At 55.2% G+C, this 24,637-nt stretch overlaps 1 protein-coding gene and 1 long non-coding RNA gene across 2 annotated transcripts in view; one reads left to right on the top strand and one right to left on the bottom strand.

Moving 5' to 3' along the window:
- Positions 1-19,478, bottom strand: part of Epha8 (EPH receptor A8) — a 31,037-nt gene extending 11,559 nt beyond the window's left edge. Inside the window, exons 1-4 of the mRNA XM_020177100.2 lie at positions 19,388-19,478; positions 14,384-14,448; positions 7,843-8,506; positions 1,768-1,923 (exon numbers count right to left, since the gene is read on the bottom strand). Coding sequence (XP_020032689.2) covers positions 1,768-1,923; positions 7,843-8,506; positions 14,384-14,448; positions 19,388-19,478 — 976 coding nt within the window. The remainder of the gene's footprint in view (positions 1-1,767; positions 1,924-7,842; positions 8,507-14,383; positions 14,449-19,387) is intronic.
- A 323-nt stretch (positions 19,479-19,801) lies between these two features.
- On the top strand, positions 19,802-23,326 carry LOC141424699 (uncharacterized). Its single transcript, XR_012449545.1, has 3 exons — positions 19,802-20,131; positions 20,844-20,945; positions 22,903-23,326. It is a non-coding gene; the product is annotated as an uncharacterized lncRNA (long non-coding RNA).
- The last annotated feature ends 1,311 nt before the right edge of the window (positions 23,327-24,637 follow it).

Genomic DNA, 24,637 nt, shown 5'->3' on the forward strand with positions numbered 1-24,637 from the left:
CTCCCACACCAAGAGGACTGCAGGGATTCAGTGGTGCCTCCCAAAGTTTCCACCAGAGCAGGCGGGAGGTGACAAAGGCCTGGGGCCTGCAGCAGCCACTCTATGGGTGAGGCGCCCAGTCATTCATACCCCACCTCCACCCCTTAGTCCCCTGTTGTACAGTCAATGTGAAATGCCACGAAGCACTCATTAAGGAGTCAAGTGGAGCCCAGGAAGCCCACCAAGGGCTCCCCTCATCTGCCATGGCTCCCTATGGCTCTGTGCCAAGCAGCCCCTCCCTCACCCCTGGCATGGGGGCCCCGGTCTGGGCAGCACAAAGACTTTAGAGAAAGAGGGTGGCTGGGCAGATAGAGGGATGTGTGGGCCTGGAGTGACCATAGAGGTTGTAGGGGGCTGTAGGGACCCCAAGACTCAGAATGCCAGCAGGAAATCTTGGGTCTTTAAAAACTAAACCTGCAGGATCTCAGAATCCCAGACTCAGTCAGAAAGAGAGCTGTAAGTGGAAGGTGTGGTACACCAGAGCCCAGCCTTTCATGGCTTGGGATCCAAGTGGCTTAAGGCCCTGAATTGTGGGTTTGGAAAGAAGCCAGGTCCAGTCAGCTGTGTGCAGGGGCCCATGACTGAGAGCTGAGCTCACCTTGCCCAAGGAGCCCACACCTGTAACCCTGACACAGTCATTATCCCACACAGGGATGGTACTTAGGGCTGTGTATGGGTGACACAGATGAGTGTGAATACACCCAAGCCCTTACCTGCCTGTGTGGGGGCTTGGGGCTGGGCAGTAGTGGGCAAGGGAGGGGAGAAGGGATCAGGACCAGGCTAGTCTCCTGCCCCATTGCAAGAACCAGGATTGGCAAATGGGGTGGAGGGAGATAAGCAGGCTATGGCCCCAAGCTGGGGCAGAGTGTGAACAGGGTGAGGCAAGGTGAAAGGAGCCACATCGGCAGTGCCAAGACAGTCACAGAGCCCTGTAGGCACAGGTGCCAGAATCTCTGGAGCCCCTCAGGGACACAGGCCATGCCCACACACACCCACACCCTCTCCAGGCACATGGTTACCTGGAGGGCCGGGCACGCACACACTAAGCTCGCAAGACACTCGTGTTCAAGCTTATGAGTGCTCTCAGGCTCCCTGTCTCTCTCTCTCTCTCTCTCTCTCTCTCTCACACACACACACACACACACACTAAGAATCCTTTATATGCATGAGCACAACTGCACATTGCACACTCACCTCAGTCCTACAAACGCCATGCCAACATCTGTAGGAGCAGCTGCAGACACAGAGCTGTCCCCTTCCTGCAGCACCCCAGGGCACACACAGAATCAGACATACACACGTGTACATGTGAGGCAACTCCAACTGGCCCAGCTAGGAAGATGGGGGGAGGGAAGTTGCTCTAATTCTCACCCTCACTCCATAAGTGAACATCCCTGCTTGCCTACCCTGCCCCAGGACATTGGCATCACTGCCAGCTCAGAAGATGACCAAAGCTGCTCCTGCTGGGAAGGGGGGAGTCCAGCACACATGTACCCTCTGGAGGGAAGAGAGATTCTGGGAGGATCAAAGAGAGAGGGAGCAGGAGACTCAGGACAAGAGACTGGGAGTTCAGAGAGGTCAAGGCCACTGTTGAGGAGTCAGATTTGCCCCCACTTCTGACTGGCCCCTGGACCAACAAAACCACCTGCCCTCTCTCTCCTCTCCCATAGAACCGGCTCCTGAGCTAGGTGAGACCCAGCAGGGGTGTGGGGTCTGGGTGGTACTCACGGGTGCAGGCTGAGGATGGTGGGTCCAGGGCCGCTCGGTAGTAGCTGAGGTCACAGTGGCAGGCCTGGGCGGCTGGAGCTGCCGAGTGGCTGTGGGGAGGGCAGCGGGTGCACAGCTGGTCCCCCGGGGCTGACTTGTAGAAGCCCAGCTCACAGGCTGCAGAGGAGAAGGCAGCTGCAGGTGAACTGGCCAGCCAGTTCACAGGGAGCCACACAGCCCTGTCCTCCGGGGGCTGGCATGTCAGGAGGACACAGGAGGATGAGGTGTAGACAGTGAATGGCAGGAGGGGCCCCCTGCCCAGAAAGGGGATATTGGAGTTGTGGCTTGAAGGGTAAGAACAAGTCAGCCCTGCAGGGAATGGAAATAATCCAGGTTGAGGGGAATGCACACCTCACTCTGTCACTGCCTGTTCAACTCCTCAGAGGCTTCCTCATGGCCAAAACAAGAGAACCTAGCAGCCAACACTTGCCATACCAGACCAAAACCTACCAACAGCCTCTTTTACCTCTCATTCCCAGGTCAAGCTAAACCTGTGACCTTCCCCAGAGTGGCAGGCTGCATCCTGCCTCAGGGCCTTTGCACATGCGGTGCCTTCTTCTTAGGATGCCTTTTCTCCTTCATCTGCCTGTTGAAGATCTCCTTCAAGATTCATTTCAACTGTCCTTTTGTTGCAGGCTTCCTGAACCTCTCCACAATACACACACATACACACACTGGGTCTCCCTTGCTTCTGCAGTCTCTGCTCCATCTTGCCACCTGGGACACTGTGGCTGTACATGCTTATCTGCACGTCTGACCCTCCACCTGGCCTGGGAGGTCCTTGTGAGCACATTCCTGGGAATAGGGCTGGGCTGGTCCCCGGCACTTGGCACAGGGCTGGTCAGAGCAGACACTGAGTAACACTTGGAGGAGTTTCCAAACTCAGCATGTTCCACTGTTACCTGCTGTGGACAGAGAGAGATCCCAGGGGTTCAGCAGACCCAAAACTACCCTGCCAGCAGGTCCCAGCTGTCCTTGGAATTGAAGTCCTTTGCCACAGGGCCAGCCAGGAGCTCACTGTGGCTCTCTCTGCACTAAACGCCATTCCGGAAAATTCTGTGCTCCAGAGAAGTTTATTTAAAAACATCATTCCAGAGCACTTCCTGTCTTTTTATTATAATAATTATAATAATATAGTATAACCTGCTAAAACCAGGTTAATGTCTAAAATTCCACAGACTCGAGAGAAAACCTGGAATCAGAGAAACGACAGCCTCTAAGTAGCTTCAGAGACTCAGCTACAAGGGGCTTAGCAGCTGGGGACAATACACCTCCGTTTGGAAGCATGCCCCCATTCCAAGAGACCCTGAGGCTCAGGCCTGAGTGCAGAGTTGTGGCTCCTAGTGGGCAAACAGTGGCTTCTCCTCTTCCCAAAAGCCCCCCGGAGGCCAGTCTTGGGGCACAGGCTCCTTCTGAGCCGGGTGCTGGTGAGGTGGCACCATCCGCAGAGGGTTCTGTGCATACACCATCGGCAAATGTGCTGTGGTCAGCGACCCCCGGTGACCACATGCCTGTTCTCTCCCTTACCCATCCCTTCGCCCACATCTCCTAGGGACCCAAGATCAGATCAGAGGACTGGCCCTGTTCTCACAGAGCTTTCAGAGCACAGAGGGACAGCAAGCAGACCTGTGGTGACATCCAGGCATGACACAAGGCACACAGGAAGCACAAGAGGACAGCCATCTCTGCAATTCCTGGGTTAAGAGTTCATCCTGTCCTGAACAGATGGGAGTAGAAACTAGGGGACAGCCTAGCCTGTCTGTGTTCCTTTCTCACTTATCCCTGTCACCTGAGCTAAGTGACACATTGTGGGGATGATGGCAGTAACAGCCTTGCAGGCTAGAGAGAGGCTTACATGATCAAAGACGTCAGCTGAGGCCAGGCCAGCGCCTGCCTTGGACGGGTACAACTCAATGCAGTCAGCATCGGTACAAGTGGCTTTTAAAGAAAATTTTTTTAGGCAGAGCTGCGGATGGAACCCAGGGCTTTGCGCATGCTCAGCAAGAACTCTGTCACTGAGCCCTACCCCAACCCAGTACAACTGTTTGACAGAAGAGGAGCAGGGCCAGAGGAGCATCAGCAGCCTGTCCTGGGGGCCTAGCCGAGCAGGGATGCAAAGCCAGGCTGGGAACCTTCAGAGTCGTGGCCTCTCCCCACCCTGCCTCTCCACCCCACCCTGAGCTCAGAGGTGGCTGCGACGTCCTGTCACTCACCAGTTGGTGGTTCCTACACTCAGCTAATACCCATATGGCTATAACGTGTCAAGGCCAGATTAATCCATGCAATGAAAATAAAAAAGTCTTTAATAAGAATACTAATCACCAGGCCTCAGGGAGCCTGGAGGCCTGGAGGCTGGGCTGGGAATTAGTGGCTAAGACAGATGGAGTCGCTCTGGGCAGGGCCTGGCCTTGCCCAGCCACCCAGGGTGCTTCTGGAGTCTGCGTGTGCCTAGGCACTGGGCTGTGGGCCAGGAGGGGCTCCTGCCCCTGCCGAGGGCACCTTGCCCAGGCCGCCTGTGGCCCCGGCCACCTCTCTGCTCCCTCCTGCAAAGAGCTTAAAATTTGACAAATAAGGTGTCCGCCAGTGGACGACCAAAGGAAATTAATTCTAAATCAGATTTTAAACACAGTCAGGAAGGCAAAAGAGCTCGTTGTTCATGCTCCCCCTCTGAAATGAGACTTTGATATTTATAGAAAGATGATTAGGGCCACAGAGGGTGATTTATAGACTTCGTCCAGGTGACAGGAAGGACGGTAACTGGGGCTTCAGCTACAGATCCATGGGACGATGTGGAGAAGCCTCCCCCCACTTTCTGGAGGAGTTGGGGGAGGGGAGGAGAGCAGCCTGGAGTCTGTGGGGAGGCCACTGGGTCAGGAACTAGACAGCAAAGGGATTTGAGATATTATCCCCCACTCTTTGCTGTGTGTTCCTGGGCCAGTCACTTTACCTCTCTGGGCCACCATCATTCGCTGGTAAACTGGATCAGCTCCATGTGGTACTGTCATTTTCACATGGATTATACTCTGAGGCTGAATGCAGTCTTTACAAGGCCTCTAAAGAGCCATGCAACCTGGCAGGGGCCCTCTCCTCCTGGGCTTTACTGTGAGACAGGACGGGACAGGAAGCCTGAGGTGGGAGAAGACCATGTTGTGCCCAGCCTTGCAGGCCCCAGGCTCCAGACCTCTTCTTCCATCTCTAGAAGGAAGGGGCTCAGGGCCAGACAAGCCAGGCACCTCTCCAGCCCTTCCTTTAGACGATCTGCTCACAGAGAACCAGCCAGCAGGAACAAAGGCACTTGGTCCTCAACTCCCTAGTGGCCACAGCAAGGGGCCAGGAAGGGTTCCATGCTGCTCCCACTCCTTCTGGGCCAAATCCACCCCCCTTAGGCTGCCCATCGAGGAGGCACTGGGGTGCCAGGGGGCAGAAGAGCTTCTCACGGGACAAGGATGGGGACACCAGCACAGATGCTGGGGCTGGTCCCATTTGTGAAGATCAGAGATTGGGACCTGTGCTGCTCCTTCCAAATGGCGTGACACAGACAGTCACAGAAGGCCACCAGCAGGGCTGAGAATGTCTCTTCCTATACGACTTCAAACCAGCATCTCTTTCGAGATCTCTCTGCCTGCAGTGCACTAGGACTTAATATTTTTTTATAAAACCTGTAATTATCCTGCATCTAGCGTAATTATGTTGTATTATGATTTAAATGTGAAACTCAAAATTACACTGCAATTCCCTAACCCTGCTTTGCCGTTTCTCTATTATTTTTTATTAATGGGCCAGCAGCAAGAGGCAATCGGCCTGGCCTTGGTCTCTTCAGACTCAGGAGGTCCTGCCGCTCAGGCCTCAGAGTTCCCACCAAGAGCCCTGTCCTCAATGTGCTGTGTGCCCTGGGCTGAGACCCATTCCTCCTCTGAGCCTTGTTACCCCCTCTGCCAAACCAAGAAAACCAAGCATTTCCTGAGACCTCTAAGTCCTTCCCACAAGCCAGCATGTCTCCGTGCACGTGCAAAAAATGACCAGTGTGTTTACACTGGGAACTGAGGCTGACCTGAGTTAAGTGTGCACTAGCCAACCTGTCTGGCGTTATGGCCTGTGCCGTACCTGTCACTAGCCACCTGACTATGACCCAAGGAAGAGGGCAGTGGGCTATGAAGAGGGCTTTGCGAATACAGCAAGAGACCTAGGCTTTGAAGCCAGGCAGCCTGGAATCAGACTCTGCTACTTACATTGAGAGCCTCAGTTTGTCTCATCTGTAAACTGGAGATATAACACCTCACCGAAGGGGATGTTGTCAGTTTGGTGAACTTCCCAAAGGCAGGAACTTCTTTCCCAAACCCCTGGTATCCCTGGTGCCTGAAACACACAGATGCTCAAAGGCACCTACTGTGTAAGAGCCACAAAGGGCAAACAGTGGAAAATCTATCACCAAGGTACCCTAAGCTCTACCAGGAAAGAAAGATGCCAGGGGTGGCCTGGTTCAGATCAAAAACTTCCACCCTGCTGGAGCAATACAGAACTGACTTTGAGGCCCAGCTCCACCTCTCACCAACAGGGAGGCCTGAACAGGTGACATGACCTCCATCTCAGTTTCCCCTACTACAGGACGGCCATGCAATACCTGCCTCACTACACTGGGCAAAGCAGCACTGTGGGATGTGTCCTTGTTGGCTGTGAAGACAACGAGGACGCTGTGGTTAGTGCTGCCCACCAGCAAGCTGAGAAGTGCCGGATATCTGTGATGGGAGCCACGAGGGGCAGTGGCCTGGACACCTGACAGTTGGGGGTGGAAGGAAGCCATCGAGCCTCAGGGAAGGGCTGGAAGGCCTGGTGGCTAGAAGACTTGGCCCCAAAAAGCTCTGGCCAAGACAATACCCAGGACTCAGAACTGTCTGCGTGTCACCTGAAGTCATCAGCCTACATGCCCTGCTCTGTCCTGTTAGCACAGAGTGTGGGGGGGGGATGGGGGTGCTGAGAGGAACTGAAGGTTCCAACCTCTTTCTGTGGCCCCCAGGCCACAGGTGCTGTGTGCTCATAACAAAAGGCTAAGAGGTTGACAGGGACACAGCCCCAGTTTCACAGAGGGTGTCTGGAAACAGGCTCTGGCCTCTCTGATCTCTGCACAGGACCATCCACTCCCCAGCACTTCAGCAGCCTGGGGGAACCTATGGTCTCAACAGCCAGACTTCACTGTGCCCTGGTGGCTGTGTGGCCATGTTTCCAGCCTCTGGGGATCCAGGGAGGGCAGAGGGAAGCTAGTCTGAACCCAGCACCCGCTGTGCACCAGCTATCTGCCCCCAGAGCTCTCGGGATGCCTGGCCACACAACCCCCACACAGGTCTGCTGACCACACGCAGCACACAGCCTGGGGTCTGGGCCTCCCCATGCACGCACTTGTTCTTAGTATCAGTACACACAGGTGCTCAGCTGTCCTCCATAGGACCTTGCTGTTGTCTCCTTCAGGCCCCTGGACAAACTGCCCTGAGGACAGGCAGTCTGGGTCTGGAGCCCAGTGACAACAGCCTAGACTGTCTTCCCTGGGTGCCCCTGCCTGCCTTCACTTCACCTCGGGGCCCCAGTTCCACCCTCCACTCCACAGGTTGAAGGCTTACTAATATCCAGCATGGACTCTGGAGCCAGACTTCAGGGTTCACATAATAGCTTTGCCACTTCCTACCTGTGTGACTTTGGGCAAGTCGCTTCACCTCTCTGTGCTGTCCAGTCTTCATCTATAAAACCAGGATAACAACAGTTCCTCTTTCATACGAGGGTGGTGGGGATTAAATGAGTTAATTAGCCTGTAGTATTGGTCCCTGGCTTAGGCAGCATACCTGGTCACACTGGTGTCCTTACCTGTGCCCCTGGACAGGTGTCCACCACCTGTGTCCACACCTCTCCCCAACACGCATCCAGGTGCTCACTCTAAGCCCTCCTCCCAGGTGCTGTGCGCACTGGCGGACGCTCCACCCACCCTGCAGCCCCGCCCCGACCACGCCCCCTGCCGCCCCGCCCCGCCCACCCTCGAGGCGCGCTCACCCACACAGGCATCCCGCCGCTCCTCGAAGCCCGCGCTGCACACGCACTTGCCGATGGGCACCAGCCACTCGCCCTCCGCGCTGCAGTACATCTTGGGCGTGTCCCGCTCCTCCGAGTGGCGCACGCACTGGCCCCGCACCTCCACCAACGAGGACGAGTCGGCCCCGGTCACTGCTTCCGAGAAGGCCGCCAGATTGCGCACCATGGCGGGGCATTTCTTGTAGTAGATGCGGAGAGACAGGATGGCGAGGCAGGCGCCGATGTCCTGGAAGGCCAGGTAGAAGCCGCGCTTGCTGAGCGGCCCCACGCCGCGCACCTCCGTGTTCAGCTTGAGCCTCCGCACGCCCAGGTCGGCGCCGGTGAAGCTCTCGTCCGCCGCGATGGTGTCGATCTTGAGGAACTGGCTTTCCTGCGTGCTGGCGCCCAGGTCGCGGTCCGACTCCAGGTAGTAGAGGTTGAAGGTCTCCTTGCAGGTGCCCAGCACGCCCCGCATGCTGTTGCAGTCCCGCAGGGTGAACTTGATCTCGGCGTAGACCCGGCGGGCGCCGTCGCGGGGCACCCAGCTGGTCCGCAGCCAGTTGTTCTGGTTGGGACTCATGACACTACATACCTGGTACGTGTGGATGGGCTGGAAGGCCTCGTCCACCTCACTGATGGAGTCCCACTGTGGGCAGAGAGAGCACAGCCCGCTGCAGCACAGGTGGGACCTCACCCTCTCCAGCCAACCCCACAGCAGCCCACACTGCTGTGACTTGACCTTCCCGTGGATGGTCACAGCTGCCAGAGGTCAGGCACCTGCAGATAACACACAGAGGGACCTTACCTCCGGAAGCAGTGACTTGGTACAAAGAGGAAACAGAGGCTCAGGCCACATCTACAGATGTGATCTGTAGGTCACATCTACAGAGTGAAAGGCCCTGGAACTCAGACCTCTCTGAGTTCCCTTTGCCCATCCTTCCCAGATTTGATCTGGGGAAATTGCTGCCACAGGGGTCCTTTTAACCAGGAACCAGACCATGTGGCACAGTGTTGAGCCCCCGCCTCAAATCCTTCAGCAGCCCCTCCTATGCAGTGCTTGCTGAGTGACTGCCTGATGGACTCTTTCTGTACTGCCATGTTTTTTTATTGTTGCTTTTTATGGGGTTTTTGGTAGGGATTAAACTGAAAGACTTGTTCGCTAGGCAGGTGCTCTGTCATGTGAACCACATCCCCAGCCCTTTTTGTTTTAGTTATTTTTCAGATAGGGCCTTGTGGTTCTTGGTTTGTGGGGTTTTTTTTTTTTGGCCTGGAGCCAGCCTCAGACAGACATCTCTTACCTATGCCTTCCTCATAGCTAGGGTTAAAGGTGTAGAGCCACCATGCCTGGCCCTGACCTGTCATTCTTAAGGGCCCCCTGCCCTCACCCAAGGCTGAAACTCCTGGCCTGGCCTGGGTCCGACTCATTCAAGTCCCAGATGCTGGAAAGTTGAGAGCAGTTGCTTCCGTACTGGCCGTGGCCGGGCAAGAATGATTGGGAAATGGACCAGGCACTTTCTGCAGAGTGGAAAGGCAGCCCAGGAAGTAGGAGAAAATATTTGCTAATCACATATAAAGGAGAACCACAACTTAACAACAAAAAGCAAACAATCCAGTTAAAAAATGAGCAACCCACTTGGATTAGATGTTTTTCAAAAGAAGACATACAGGTGGCCAAATAGCACACCAAAAACAAAAACAAACAAAACAAAACCCCAAAAACTGGTTAACTTTGCTAATCACTGGGGAAATAGAAACCAAAACACAATGAGGAACACTTCACGCCTATTAGGATGACTATTATATTTTTCCTAAACCCCAAACTGAAAATAACACCTGTTGGCAAGAACGTGAAGAAAGCGGGCCCCTTGTGTGCTGCTGGTGGACAGCAGAGTGTGCAGCCACTGCGGAAACCAGTATGGTGGTTCCTCAAAAAATCAAAAATAGGCTTACCGTGGGATCCAGCAATTCTGAGTGCACACCCCGGAGAAAGGAGAGCAGGTCTTGAAGAGATATTTGCACACTCGTGCTCACGCAGCACGTTTCATGAGAGCTAAAAAGTGTGACTAGGATCGCAGCATGGCGCAGAGTGCTGGGTTTGATCCCCAGCACAGCAAACAACCAAAAACCCCACAATAGCTAAAATGTGTTCATCAACAGATGCGTGGACAAACCAAAGGTAGGACAGACATACAACGGCCTGGCATACTGTTCTATCTTAAAAAGAACGAGATCCGGATACATACAGAATCATGTTGCAACATGAATTAGCCAAAGACATCATACTAAATGAAATAAACCAGTAACAAAACGCCAAACATCACACAAATCCATTTATCTACGGCTCCTGCTTCGTCCAGTCACAGAGACAGAATAGAATGGTGGCTGCTGTAGGCGGTGGGGAGGGCTGACTGCAGAGCTGTTTAATGGGTGCAGAATTTTGGCTTTTACAAGACAAGAGTTCTGGAGATGGATGGGAGTGATGGTCACACAGCACCGTCAATGTACATGACCCTGAGCACCAAAACCGTTAAGATGACAACATATTTTCCATGACATGTATTTTACCACAATAAGAAAGAATAGTGCTGGTGGTGTAGCTTGATGGCAGAGTGCCTGCTTGCTATGCTGGAAGCCCTGGGTTTCATCTCTAGCATGACAACAACAGAAAAATGAAAAATGCCAGAAATCCTCCCTGCCCCACTCCCCCAGTGAGGTGGTGCAGGGCAACCTACCTAAGGGAGCTAGGAATCAGGTGGGTGAGACTCTCAGCGCCTCCCCGCCCTCCTGGATGTGGCATCTGTACGTTTCCTGGCCAGTCTGGCCCTGGGTGAAGCAAGGACCTTGTACACAGGCAAGGAGGAAAGAACCCCAGATCCCAGGTGCCATTACTGTCTGGCCAGGAGTATACACTGAGTCCAGAGGGCCCTGAGGAGCAGCTGGGCTGAGGAAAGGGCTAGGTTGGGCCCTGTCACAGATGCCACACTATGACCTTCTCTGTGGGACTCCATGTGCAGCTGTCCTGGAGTAAAGATCCTACTGCTTAGAGGAGGTGTGGGGGGGGCGGGACTTGCAGACCACTCCTCGTGATGCTCTGAGAATCTGCGCCCCAGGCAGTAGAGCGGGGGCCATGGGCACCCTAAGTCCTTTCCTGCCCAGCACAAGCCCTCCATCGAGCCTCATTCCTGCCAGCCATGTGGTCGCCACCCCTATCACCCACCTCTGTGAGCAAGGATGCAGTGAGAACATGCTGCAGAGGGCTGTGCTCAGGCCTGGCACAGGAAGACACTCGAGGAATGGGGTGCAAACATGCTGACAGCATGTCCCCAGTCCACCTGTCCACTTCCAGACCCAGTGGGAGAGGTCCTTGACCAGGGGGGCCCCAGGGAGCACAGCTTCCTGTCCCACAACCTCAAGAAGGATCCCTGCCTCACACCCCCTCCTGCAGCCAGAGCTCTAGGCAGCACTGCACCACATCTGGGGTTAAAATCATTGTCACAATTAATGGAACACCAAAGAGCCTGCCAGCTGCTCCCTGTCTATTTCCTGCCAGGGTCCTGGATGAATTCATCAGCTTGATCTGACCCTGCTCTGTCGCTCTACTCGTGCCAACAGCCTCTCCCACCCCTGCCAGCCCGGCAGCTGCTCAGACGCCTGGAGCGGCCAGGTTCCTGGAAGCCTTGGTGCAAGTGCAGATCAGCCCTGTCTCCATCTGGGGCACCCCATCCACACTCGATGCCATCCCACCCGGGCACTGACCTCCACACACTGCCCTCCAACCCTGTCCTCATCCTGGAGCAGGATGCAGCAAACCAGCTGTGTGGCCCTGGGTACATTGTGCTCCTCTCTGAGCCTTGTGAAATGGGGTCACAACTGCCCGCTTCTTCCATGTACTCCAGGGAATGGTGAGGCTGTGGATCAAACGTGTGCCCTCACTAAAGCAGCATGGCCCACTGTAGCTGTTCATTCTCTGTGTAAGGTGCAGGATGTCCCAGTGGGTAGAGGTCCCCAGGAGCAGAAGGAGGGATGCGGCCTGTCTAGTCATGGCCCAGACCTCCCCCAGCCTTAGCAGAGTAGCTTAATCTTGGAGCCTCTAGATTCTCATGGGTCCAAGGTCTTTTTCATGCATCTGTCATTGACAACAGCTGCACGGAGAGGATCTATGATCGTCCCATGTTAGGATGAGGCCGGGAAAGTGACCTGGCAGAATCACCTCTGTAAGAGGAGGCCGAGCAGCCTTGCCCCTGGGGCTGTACAATGCCTGACAAGCCGGTAGCTTCTTGATGCTGAAGACGCCTGGGCGGCCTCTGTATGAGGATGCTGAGCAGATTCCAGAATCAGGGCAGGCAGAACTCAAGGATCACCTCTAAAGGTTCCCCTCCTGCTGGGCAGGAGAACACTGAAAAGTTATTAAACAGGAGCCCCTGGATAGGGGCTGCGTGTTCCACCTGCCAGCCTGGCCCGAGCTCAGGGCTAGAGTTTGGGGCCAGACATCACACTCCTCTTCTTTCCTCACTGGGGAGCCGCAGGCTCCAGGGCAGAGCTGGTCCCAGAATTAGCAGACAGCATGGGATCATCTGCCCCTGACAATGAGGGCAGACTGGGTCACACCTCGTGCATTAATAAGGTGATGTAGGGACTCCATGCAGGCTGTAGGCCCAGAGAGACCCCAGTTCAAGTCCCAGCTCACCATCGCCAGGAACCTGTCACTTCTTTTCTCACTGTTCTGAGTTTCAGCAGCCTCATGTGTGGCATGGGCTCTTTCTACCTCAAAGGCTTGGTTGTGGGGTGAAACAAGATCACAGCTGTGAACTGTGCAAAGCAATGTGGACATACGTTGTGATTATTTGTTCTAAATCCCAAGCCAAACGAGAGGACACTGAGCTGTATTTTCCTGTCCTGAGAACAAAAGGACCTTCCATCGTCCCAGTGCGAGTGACCCTAACACCAGTCCAGCCATGTTCCCCACGTGTTCAATACCCTGTTGACTCCCTATTACCCTAAACACCAAGTCCTATGCACTGAGGGGGACAGAGACATCCAAAGCCAATCTGGGGCCAGGTGTGCCCCATCCTAGCTGCTGGAACCCAGACGGATGGCAACTCAGTCAGCAACTGGGCAGTGAATATGAACCAGGCTTTGAGACCTGAGCCCCCATGGGTCGGCCTCTGTCACAGGCTCTTCCACACCCATGCTCACCCATGTGTGGGCAGCCATGCCAAGGGGCATCGTCTCCCAGAGCAGTAGGTACCCCAAGGACCCACCCTCTGTCCTCAGGCTGCAGCACTGGGTTGTGATGGCCTAGAATGCTGGGGTCCTCGGGGGTCTATGCCACCAGCTCCCAGAGTGTGATGCTCTGGACAGATGACTGCAGCCCAGCTCACTGAGAGCCCGGAGGGAGAGGGGCAGGGCTCTGTCCTCTCCTCCAGCCACAGACCACAAAAGATCCCCGTGAAAACCCTACCCCGAGGACAAGAAAGACTTGTCATACATGTGAACTCCTGGAGTCACTATCAGCATTACCATTGTATTCCTGTCCCCTTCCCCAGAGCCATGAAAGCTGAGAGTGTTCGTGAAGAAGTCTGTGTGCACCAGGTGCTCACGTCTGTGCTGGGACAACAGGGTGTGTGCGTGTGAGTTTCTGAGCACATCAGTGGGAGGAGCCTTGTGTGAGATAGTGACACAATACACACTATAAAGTTAATCCTAATAAAAGCCTACGTCTACTGAGGCCTCACGCTGGGGAAGGCACAGCCCCCACCCCCTCCACAGTGGACCTAGGAGGTCATCACACGCCCATTCCCTTCTACAGAAAACCTGAGACCCAGGGAGGTGAGGTGGTGACCCAAGGCCCCCAGCTCATGGATGTCAGCGCCAGACCTTGCCAGGTTAACAGCTCACCTTTACTCTGCTGCTGGAGCCCACGGGATTTGGAAAAGAGAAGCAGAGCGCGTGGGCCATGCACCTTATCACCAAGGCTCCCTACCCAGGAAGATGGGAGGGGCGTCCCTGTGAGCACATAGGCCATATAGACCTGACTGGCTGGGTCCAGGGCCACCAGATGGGGCCTGGGAGCCTGGCCTCAGAGGGGTCAGGAAGCCCCAGATGGTTCTGAGAGCAGACAGCAACACACAGGGCTCCCAGGCTCAGCAGGTCCTCATGAGGATCTGATAGGCGGAGGGAGGGGGCCAAGCCTGATGGGAGGAAGGCCTCGTGGGGGCCCTGTTGCCATGTCCTTGACCCGGCTTTGGTAGGTTGCAAATCCACAGGCTCAGGGCACGCATGTGAGGATCCCCAAATCAGGACCTCAGAAATGAATCAGGAGTCCAGCACCAGAATTAGTTCTAAAATTCCAAGGGTTCAAGTGCACTAAACTGTTAAGCCAGCCACTTGTCTCCCACTGCTATGTAGCTTGGGTAAATTCCTTTACCTCTCTGAGCTTCTGCTTTCTTTTATCTGTCTGATGCTAAAACTCTGAACTGCAGCCTTTTAGCTCACAGAGGGAAGCTGTGACTCCATCACTTACCCCATGAGCTGGGTATGTGAGCCAGCCCCAGTCCCCGTGGATAGTTGATGTGTCCAGCAGGTTCACTGAAAGACAGGAGGGAGGAAGACGTCAGGCCGCTGTGACCCTCTTCCCCTCAGAAGCCAGCTCCACTGACCATTCCCAGTTCCCCACCCACCTCAGTTGTTCCTGGTTCCCCCATCCTTCAGGACTCAGTCCAAATGTTCCCACCTGGGTCCAAATCCCAGTTCTGCCACTTAAGAGCTGCATGTTGCTAGCCAAGTCCCTTCCCCTCCCTGAGCCTCAGTTTCTTCCTCTGTAGAATGGGAATGATGGTCGAAGGGCTTGGTGAGGATGACTTTGCCCCTATCTCACTTAGGGAATATGGTGGCAGTCATATATTATTCTGTGGGGTCACACTGCCCATCCAAGGACAGGCCCTGCTTTATGGTCCTCTATGTCCCCCCATGGTGCCTGGCATCTGCAAGTCCTCTGATTAGTGACACAGAGGAATTTCAAAGAGACATGTTGCCTAGTGTGCACCTACTGTGTGCAGAGCTCAGCAAGGGGAATGTTAGTTGCCTCATCTGGGAGCCTCCCAATAGCCCCAGAGGATGAAAGATGTGAGTCTCAGAGACATTTGGGAACTTGTCTGGGACCTCAAGGTGTCACAGGCCAGGCTGACATACAGGCCACCTGCACACGGCACTACACACAGTACCAATACCCCGCCAGGCTGGGCCCAAGAAGCAGCACCTCTGGGAAATGCCCCATGGAGAAGGAGCACTGTCCAAAAGGCAAGTCCATTCTAAGTCAGGCCCTGTGCCCAGGGGACCCTGTACAACTTCAACTACAAGGCAAGAAGCCCTCCTCTGAAGTCAGGCAGTCCTGGGCTGTTGTCTCAATGCAGAGATAAGCCACTCATTAGCAACTGACCTTCACGTCTCTGAAACCTCAATCTTTTTCATCTGTGAAATGGGTTAGTAACATGTTTGAGTGTTAAGCCATCTGTAAAGCCTAGGGCCGGTGCCTGATCCAAAGCTAGATCTACCAATGTCACTTTCCTTTTTCTAAATTGTGTCTCTCCCCATGTCCCCTGTGCCCACCCACTCACTTATGCAGATGAAGATGTGCTAAACTGTTCAGAAGTCAACTCCAATCCCAGCTGTCTCTATTGCTGAGTGTCCTTGGGTAAGTTCCTCCATCTCTCTGGGCCTCTGCTTCCTTTTGATCTTTCTAGTGACAGGTAGATGAGAGGGATTTTGGCTCTGGAGTCCCACAGCTTCCATTTCTCCCTCTTCCATGAACCTCCTCTCCCAGCCAACAAGCACAGACTCCCCACTACCCCAGCAAGCAGGCCTGTGCAGGTCACAGAGGACTGAAGCCAGGTCCTCCCGGAACTTTCCTTCAGGAAGGGGGGGTGTCCTGCTGCCTGAAATTTGCATAGCTCTGAGCCTGGCCCTCAGTGATGGATACAAGTGCCCTCACGAACCGGAGGGAGTGAGGATGCTCTTATCTGCTAAATTTCTTCTTGCTCTCACCCTCCCACCCCATAGTCAGAGGCCCCAGATGCTGGCTGGAGAGGGGACTGGCAGAACCAGGGAGAGGGGCTCTGTGTTCCTCCCTGGGTCCCCAGGGGCCAGGTGGACTCAGGGGACGGAGCAAATGTTCACCATGGGATCCCCCCTCCGCGAGCCAGCCCCACGCCAGGGGCACAGGCAGAGAGAAGGCTTCCCACCTCCCTCCCTCTCTCAGGCAATGAAGAGAAAACTGGGTCAGGCAAGCTCTCTCCTCCTGCTGGCTGGTGGGAGGGGGAGGGGGCCGCACTGCAGTTTCCCCCAGACCAGAGGCACCCCATTTGGAGAGAGGGGAGGGAAAGGACACCTATGGGCTTCCCGGCATCCCAGGTGTGGGTCTCAGGCAGAGGGTCCCTTCTCCCTGCATGTAATGGGCCCCACTTACACTGCCCCTACCTCGGGGCAACTCTCATGAGTCCACTGCTGAGGATTCCCCTGGGGAATACCCCAGCTTCAGGGCCACCTCTGGGCTCTTCCCTCCTCCAGGAACCCCACCACATTTGTGGCGGATTCCCCATCAGCCAGCCAGGGGCTCAGATAATCCACAGATAAGTCAAAAGTCGATTCTATTGGATGCAGAAAGGGGTAGAGGATTCCAGGGCTGTTTGTTCCAATTCCTTCTAGATCCTAATCTCTACCTCCCCTCCCCTTCCCTCCTTCTGGCCCATCTCCACCTCTCAAGGGAAGCCCCAGGCCCACAGGTTTGATCAGGGCTGGATGGAATTTCAGTATTAAGCCTGCCTGGCAAAGGCCTGGTTACCACAGCCAGCCTCTCTCCTGCCTCTTACACTGCCAGCCATGGAGTCAATTCCCCTCTCCAAGCCCGTCTCCCCAAAATGGGAGATCTGGACTCCATGGTCTCTTGGGGGCCCTTCAATACAGAACCCCTCTGGCCTCAGTGTCCTCATCTGAAAGACCCACAGCAGCCCTCCTAGACTTGCTGACCGTATGGGTCCCTCTAGGGTGTGAGCTGCACAGTTAATTCCTCCGCTGCTCCCGTTTGACAGTGGAAGGCATTATGCGATCCCCTTTTTTCTCCAGCGTGTCACCTTCCCCCATTCCATTTCGCTGAGACTAATACTTAAATTGATTTACATTCCCCGAGGACACAGCGCGTGATGGTGAGGCTGGAGAATTTGGGGTGGCCAGGAGATGTGAGCCAGGACACGAATGCCTTGGAAACCATCCCACAGAGTTGGATAGTCCATCCCAGAGAGGGATAAAAGGCCTTGAGCTTGGAGGGGCTTGGAGGAACTTGGCAGGTACAGGACCCATCCCAGCTCATGGTTGCCCCAGTAGAGCCACTGTGAGCAGTGGGCACGTGGCCAAGCTGAGCACTGTGACCTCTGCTGGACCCCAGAGCCTCCTCCCTCAGTTCCAGCCATCTCCCTAGCTGGATCTCATTCTGCACCAACCCAGGGACAATACTGGAAAGGACCTCCTGGAGGTCCCAACCTGGCACACAGGTCAAGGTCTTCATTCTGTAGCTGTCTTGACTTGTGCCTGGCTAGACACTGTTGTGTTGGCCACACTCTGGCTTGGGCTGCCTTGCTGCCTGGCTCCTTCCAGACTTGCCCCATCCCCAGCTGTGGTCCCTCTGCTGCCCACACATCCCTCATCCTGGTCCAGGCCTGTCCTCAGCATGCAAGCCTGGGAAAAACCCCTCCCCAAAGGCTTTGGGACTCACAGCCTGCAATTCTAGAAGGTGCCAGTTCCTTTTCAGAAAACTGAAGCAAGGGTTGGGGTGCACACCCAACTACAAGAGCCTTGCTGAGGGCTTCCTCAGAACCTGCTAGGTCCTCCCCCACCCCGCCACTATATCTCAACCCTGGGAAAACTGTCTTCTAAAGCCACAGCTCTGAGGGTCCCAGACCCCTTAGGCCCCAACCCTTCTCTCATCCCTAGGCAGCTAGCCCTGCCCTGTCTCTCTCGGTATTCCTGGAACTGTGCTCTTCACTGCCTATCTGGACAGTTCCACTCTGCCTACCTGCCATCCCAGCTACCTCAGCCACCCTGCAGTGGCCCTACTTCCTGCTGGCCCCAGATTCCTTGGGGAGTAAGATTTTTACCTGTCTGTGCACAGGCATTTCAGTGACCGTGATTGCAAGTTTGAGAGTCTCCTTATATATGTTCTGTGACACATATGTCATGTGGATGGTTCATGGGTATGACTGCACACTTCGGCTGCCTTACTGTGTATATGACTGGATGGGGTGGGGGCTGTCCATGTTTGCAAGTCTTACTGGCCTGGGTCTGTCTGTGTGAGTCTTGGTGAGCGTGGGGAGGGGGAGATCGCCATGTTCAGTGTGAGGGGCAGCTCTGTGGGCTCTGCCAGTAGAAGAGCAGCCCTGGCTCGGGAACTCCTGTGCAATGAAGTCCACCCTGTCTGTAAGAACTCAGCTCTGGCCCTGGACAACAGTTCTAGCCCTCTGCACACAGGGACAGCCAAGGGGTGCAGGCCAGAGGATGGGGTAGGGAGCAGGGCCTGGCAGCACCTGGACTGGGCCTGGAGTGTCAGGGGGAGCGGAGAAGGGTAGGAAGCCCCAGTGCCTCTCTCACGTCTCCTTTTCCCTCCTCCCATGAAAAGTCACCTCCCAGACTCTTTTGGTCCCCATGACTCAGTCCATCTCCTACCCCCTGCCTCACTCTTCCCACCTCTCCCTGTCCCCCTGAGTGACTGGGCCATCCTGGCTTTGACCCAGACAAGACCCTGCACTCCAGGGCCTGCCTGCTCCAGTTTTTCATCGTCCTCCCGGCCCTGTCCTCACCAGCCCCTATTCCAAGGCCTCTCCTCCTGCCCATGAAAAGCCATCTCTCCTCCAGGTGATACTACTCCAGTGTGGTCCTGTCTTCTTCCTCCTGGCCAGCCTAGGGCCCCCAAGCCTCCACCCCACTCCCAAGATCCCCTCATTCCTGTGTCTCCCAAAGCCCTGTCTTGTTCACTGGCCCCAGGTTCTCAGTTCTTGGCCCTGTCTCTCCATGCCATCTTCAGCCCTCTTCAGTCCTCTGAACCTGTTCCCCATTCTTGTGTCTGTCTCCCAGTGCCTGCCACTCTCTTCTGTCCTCTGTCCCCATCCCTGTCCCCTGCTCTCTCTCAGATGCCTGCCTCCTCTCTTCTCCGAAGCTCTTCTCTAGTCTTCTGTCCAGTCCTCTCCCCCATATCCGATCTTCAGTCTCTGTCCCCAGCTCCACAACCCTCAGCACGGTCCCCTTGTCCTATCTTCCTGTCTCCCAGCCCCCTGTGCCTCCGTCCCTCATCTCGAGCCGCGGGTTCCCATCCCTGTCGCCCTGTCCCTTAACCCACACTTCTGCTACGGTGCCACCCATGCCGGCAGGCCGAGGGCTCCTGGCGCTTTGGAGCTCAGGGTCGAGGCCAAGGAAGTTGAGCCGCAGGCAGGGTCGCCGCGCCCCGGCCCCTCGCCACCCCCGCCCCGCCGCCGCCGCTCACCTTCGCCGCGCGCCGCGGACACGCAGGTGGCCGCCGCCGCGGCCGTGAAGACCCAGAGCGCGGGGGGCAGGTGGCCCCGGGCGGGGGCCATGACCGGGCGGGCGCCGCGCACCCTCGGGCTCGGCCGCGGCGGCCGCGCGTGGCGCGCTCCCTCGTCTCCCGCACCCCGGCCGGGCGCACACCCCGGCGCACACGCGGCACACAGCCACACGCGGGCACCCGCGCCCGCCGCCGCCGCCGCCGCCGCCCCGGGCAGGGGCCGGCCCGTCACGGCGCCGAGCCAATCAGCACCGAGGCGGGGAGGGGAGGGACACGGAGCCCACACCGCGGCCACCGGCCCGCGGCCACCGCCGCCGCACGTGCGCACGCTCGCGGTGATCACTGCTCGCACCTGGGGGGCGGCGCGGCCTCGCGTCCGCGGTCCCCACGTGGACTCGGCCACCGCGCGCGCGCACGAAGCCAGGCAGGACGCCCCGCTACACGGGGACACACAGGCCCTCGCGGGACGGGAGCCAAGACACCCAGCACACTCACATGCACGACCCTCAGACACAGCGTGCCTGACAAGGTGACAGCGGATGCACGCACACTACTCCTCAGAGGCAAACTCAGCGGCACTTTTAGGTTTTTTTTTTTTAATCTCTCTGGGTCCCCTGCCAAGGACTGCGTTTCAGGTAGAAGTGGGATGACTACAGGCTCAGGAACCAGACAGACTGGGTGGAAATCCTGGTTGTGTGGGCTTGGGTAAGTTTCTTAGCCTCTCTGAACCTCACCTTCCGCATTTGCAAAGCAGGGATCACAGTCTCTATGTTCCAGGGCTGTCGTGAGAACAAAATGAAAGGCATACCAAACTGCCAGTCACACAGCCAAGAGGCCACCAATGGCAGGTGTCCTGCAGTGGTGGTGAGAATTAGTCTTTGCTTTTCCCTATTCTGACCATCCCTAGAATAGGGGTGTCATCCTGGGAAGATGCAGCTATGCCGGGGAAGAGAGGGGTATAGGGACCCTTCCCAGGGTGGAGCTACTGCCTTGGAGCCCAGTGTGCATGGGGAAGACAAGCAGCCAGAACACCTATAGTCTCTTGCAGGCTGCCCTGAGGTGGTGCCCTCCGGCTCCTGACCTGTACAACACATTGTTTTGTCTTCTGCCTTCCCTTTGGGCTAATCTGGGGAAAGTGGGAGACCCCACACACATACCAAGGCTGGAGGACACATCTAGTGATCACCGCCACTTGGAGAGCACACACTGTGGATCCAACTTGCTTTAGGTGCTTTGCACACCTGCTCTAGTTAAAGCCCCAACAACCCTGCGGGGTAGGAGCAGGTATGGAAAGTGACACCCACAAAGGCCATCAGGTTAACTTAGGTCACACAGTTGGTTAAAACACTAAGAGGGGGCCAGACCGGATCCTGGCTCCACGGCCCTTTTCTTTCCTCTGCACCTTTCTCTGTTGCAGAAACGGGGACTGCGGCTCCAAAGAGAAGCCCTTTCCAGCATCTGGAACTGAAGTGCCTCAAAAATGTAGGGAGCCTCCTATCAACCAGAGGCATCCAAGCAGGTACTAACTGAGAACGTTCAGGATGCTTGAAGGGGTGGGGAGGGTGAGGAGCAGATTCAACTGGCCCAGAGTGGCAAACTCAAATGCCCACGTGGGACGGGCAGGCACCTTGTGGCACTGACTGGAATGGTGCCAACTCCAGCCCGTAGCACCAATGGCCACGGGAGGCCAATTTTCCCTGCATTTTCAACAGTATTTGTCTATCTGGAATTTTTTGTGTGCTATCTCCTGACTTTTATAGTTAGCAGCTAACTCAAGCACTCTGGCAGCACCACAGTGGGGTGGTGCCATCCCAGGACTCTCACACATAGAGGAGCCCCAGAAAGGCTGGAAAATCACCCTGGGCGTGGGGCATGGGCAGAAAAACACAGAAGACTGCTCCAGGTCTCAGTCCCAGCTTGCTGGTGAGGAGGCTGTGCTAGGGGTGTGATCTGCATCCCCAGGTGCAGGGGAGGAAACTGAAGACAGTGTGCATTCCAAGCTGGGATCCTGGAAGGACTTGGAGAGCAGCTCAGTTGTCCCCTGCCCCTGTGGAACTCCCAGATGTGCCTTCTCTTGCCCCTCCCCTCTGCTGTCCTGTGTGTCAGAGGGGAGGAAGAAGCTTCTAGACCTATCCTACACATTCCTGCCCTTGGCTGGCTGGCACCTTGCATCCTTTCCTGAGCAGCTAAGCAGCCACAGGGTATTGGGAGGGTCAAGAATAGCCCCAGGGCAGCATCACCTAGCACTGTTATTTGCTGAACACCTTCTAGCTGGACCCTACACTCCTTCTCTCACTGAATCCCTACAGTGTGGGGCTTTTACCCACTGTAAGACAGCGCAGTGAGGCTGGGAGGACCAGTGACTTGGGGGTGAGAGGTCTGGGGGGTGAGGCTGAGGATGAGAGCTCTGGGAGTGGCAGCTATGTTTTGTCCCCTCTTGCTGACTGGATTCCAAATTGTGGGAGCGCAGAGCACATAGCAGGGTCCTGGCTGGGTCCTCTTGGTATACAACAGGTATACCAGGAATGTTTGTTGAATGACCGAGTGACTGAGGAACTGATGTCCAAGAGGCCCCCACCTCACTGGCCCAAGATACCTGGCAGACATTGCTGGCAGCCATTCCTGGGGTCTGTCTCTCTCCCTTTTTAAAATATTTATTTATTTATTTTTGTGACACTGGAGTTTGAACTCAGAGCCTCATGCATGCTAGACAGGCACTCTACTACTTGAACTGCTCCACCAGCTCTTATTCCTGGGTCTCTGGATTACTGCTTGATTTCTGGCTTGCTGTTCAGGTGTGCTGACTGGATCCACCAAGGGACTCAGTGGGAACTCTTTGAGGGGTGATCCAAGCAGCTCTCACCCTCTCACCTCAGAACAGGGGGACTTTGATACACAGAGCAGGCGACCAGGATGGGCTGGACAGGGGACCTGGCCAGGTAGGGCAGTCTCTGAGCCAGTCCCTCCCCTCTCCAAGGTCCCTGCTAAGAGTGGGATGAGAAGTCACAGGGGACATCAGACAAGCTTCACATGTCAGCCTACCGAAGGGATATCCTCTCACCTTTTTGGGCCTCAGTTTCCCCAACTGTACAAATGAGGAGAGAGGGTGGCAGTGGGCTGGAGGGGCTGACGGACTGAACAGTGTTACTTTATTATTAGTCTTTTAAGGGAGGGGCTTGGGCTGAGCAGCCCCCCATCCCCAAGGTGCATCACTGTAGACACTGGCAGAAGATGGTGTGTACGTGAATGTGGGGGGATGGAGTCATCAGCCAGAGGCTAAATCCCCACCCTTCCTGGAGCCACCCTATCCCCCCCATCTTGTTATCTCCTCCCCCACCTCACTCAGAGTAGGGCCTGAACTAGACTCCCACAGAGAAGCCCCGGTCCACCTCTCATTGCTGGCCTGATCTACCTGTGAGAGGCTGGAGGGGACAGGACACACCTCACATGTACATACCAATCTCTCTTTACTCCAGGTGTGGATGTGGAGGATGGAGCCAGGGGGAGAGCCATGGAAGAGCCTGGGTTCCTGATATGAGACCATGTCTCCTCCTCGATTCAGGCCTCAGTTTCCCACCTGTAATATGCCTTGCCTAACACAACTGGAGTTGCAATGGGCACAAGGAAGCTGTGACACTAGCCCTCCACTGGGCAGTGCTGGGTTCCCAGGTAACAAGGTGTGACCTTGCCCTTGAGATGCTGAGGGCTGAAGGGCAGGCAGCTCTCAGCAGCATGGAGGAAGTGGTTTATGCCCCACAGCAGACTCACCCAGACACGGGCACAGTTTTCGAGCTTCATCCTCCACCTCTAGCATCCGGGCAGAAGCATCAAAGACAGAAATACAGTGTGTATTTTTTTCCAATATCACATTAAAAAGTAAAATGAAATAGTGAAAATAAATGTGAGAATATATAATGAAAATAAATGTAAGAATACATTTGTTGGCAGAATGTTGCCTGGTATATAGCATTAATTTATTAATCAAGTCAGTAATTCAGCAAATGTATGTTGGACCCTCCTGCCTGTGCCAGTTGCTGACCTAAGCGAGGGAACCACAATGACCCACAGTGTCCTCTTGGAGCGTCGGTCCACAGGGAAGCAGATAAATAAGCAAGTAACAAGTCCCCTCCCACATAAGGAAATACTGCAGAAACTGTAGGCACCAAAACTTAAAATCAAATTTACAATTTAAAAATATATATTTTTAAAGTCCTTTTAAGCACAAATGCTGAATGCAATTTAACCCTTCCTTGTGTCTCAGAGTCATTAATAATACTTGTCTCAGTGCAGAAAGGACCCAGAGATGAGGTAGTCAAAGCCACTGCTGTGGACAGTCTAAGGCAAAGGTGCCGCCAGGGACACGGAGATGGGTAGACTTATTTGTCCCTTCACCGAGTGACTCTAGCCACTCTTGATTTCCTTCTTAGGTTCTTCTCTCCGCTGTAGGGAAACAGTTTCCAACTGTCACCTAAATTACTGGTTCTAATGTATTGTGGACTTGGAAAAAAATTAGTGCTGATTAGAATTATATGTGAAGCAGGAAATCAATGGGTTCCAAGTGAGCAAAGATTGTGGGCTCAGTGTTTCTGGTTGAGGCTGCTCGGAGGACTCTTCTGCGTCTTCTTGGCTGTTCTCAGGATATTTTTTCTTGGGTTGGGGGAAAGAGAGGTATTGTTATAAATACATAAGAGGCTCGTTAATGGCTGGGCATGCACAGACTAATTGCTTCCTCCTGTTTACACACAGTCAATCACTTCTACCATTTGGAACCACTGACAAGCAGTAGAGTGCAGTACAAAGACACCTGGGTGGGGATGAGCCTGGGCTGTTCTGTCCCTCAAGGTCAAGTCTTTCCTGTTCTAAAAAAACAAACCAAAGCTCCTGGATCCTTCATTCCTCTGGCCTATGGCCTTCTCCCTCCCCCCTCTTCGCTCCCTCCAAACTTGAAGGACTTGCCTGCTCTCATAGGTTTTTCCAGTTCCCTACCCCCACCCTCCTCTACTCACCTGCAATCCCCCCACACTTCATCACAGCCTCTGGCACCCACCCCACAAGCCTCTGGCAGACAGACACACCAGGTCCCCCAGCCGCACAAGTTAGGGACCTGAACTGCATTTCTTTCTTGACTGCACCTCCAGGACTGCTCATGCCACACTCCGTGGGTTAGACCACAAGGACATGTCTGGAGCACATCTGCACCACCAGCCTCAT

The sequence above is a fragment of the Castor canadensis genome, chromosome 7, assembly GCF_047511655.1.
Source record: "Castor canadensis chromosome 7, mCasCan1.hap1v2, whole genome shotgun sequence".
NCBI classification, from domain to species: Eukaryota; Metazoa; Chordata; class Mammalia; order Rodentia; family Castoridae; genus Castor; species Castor canadensis.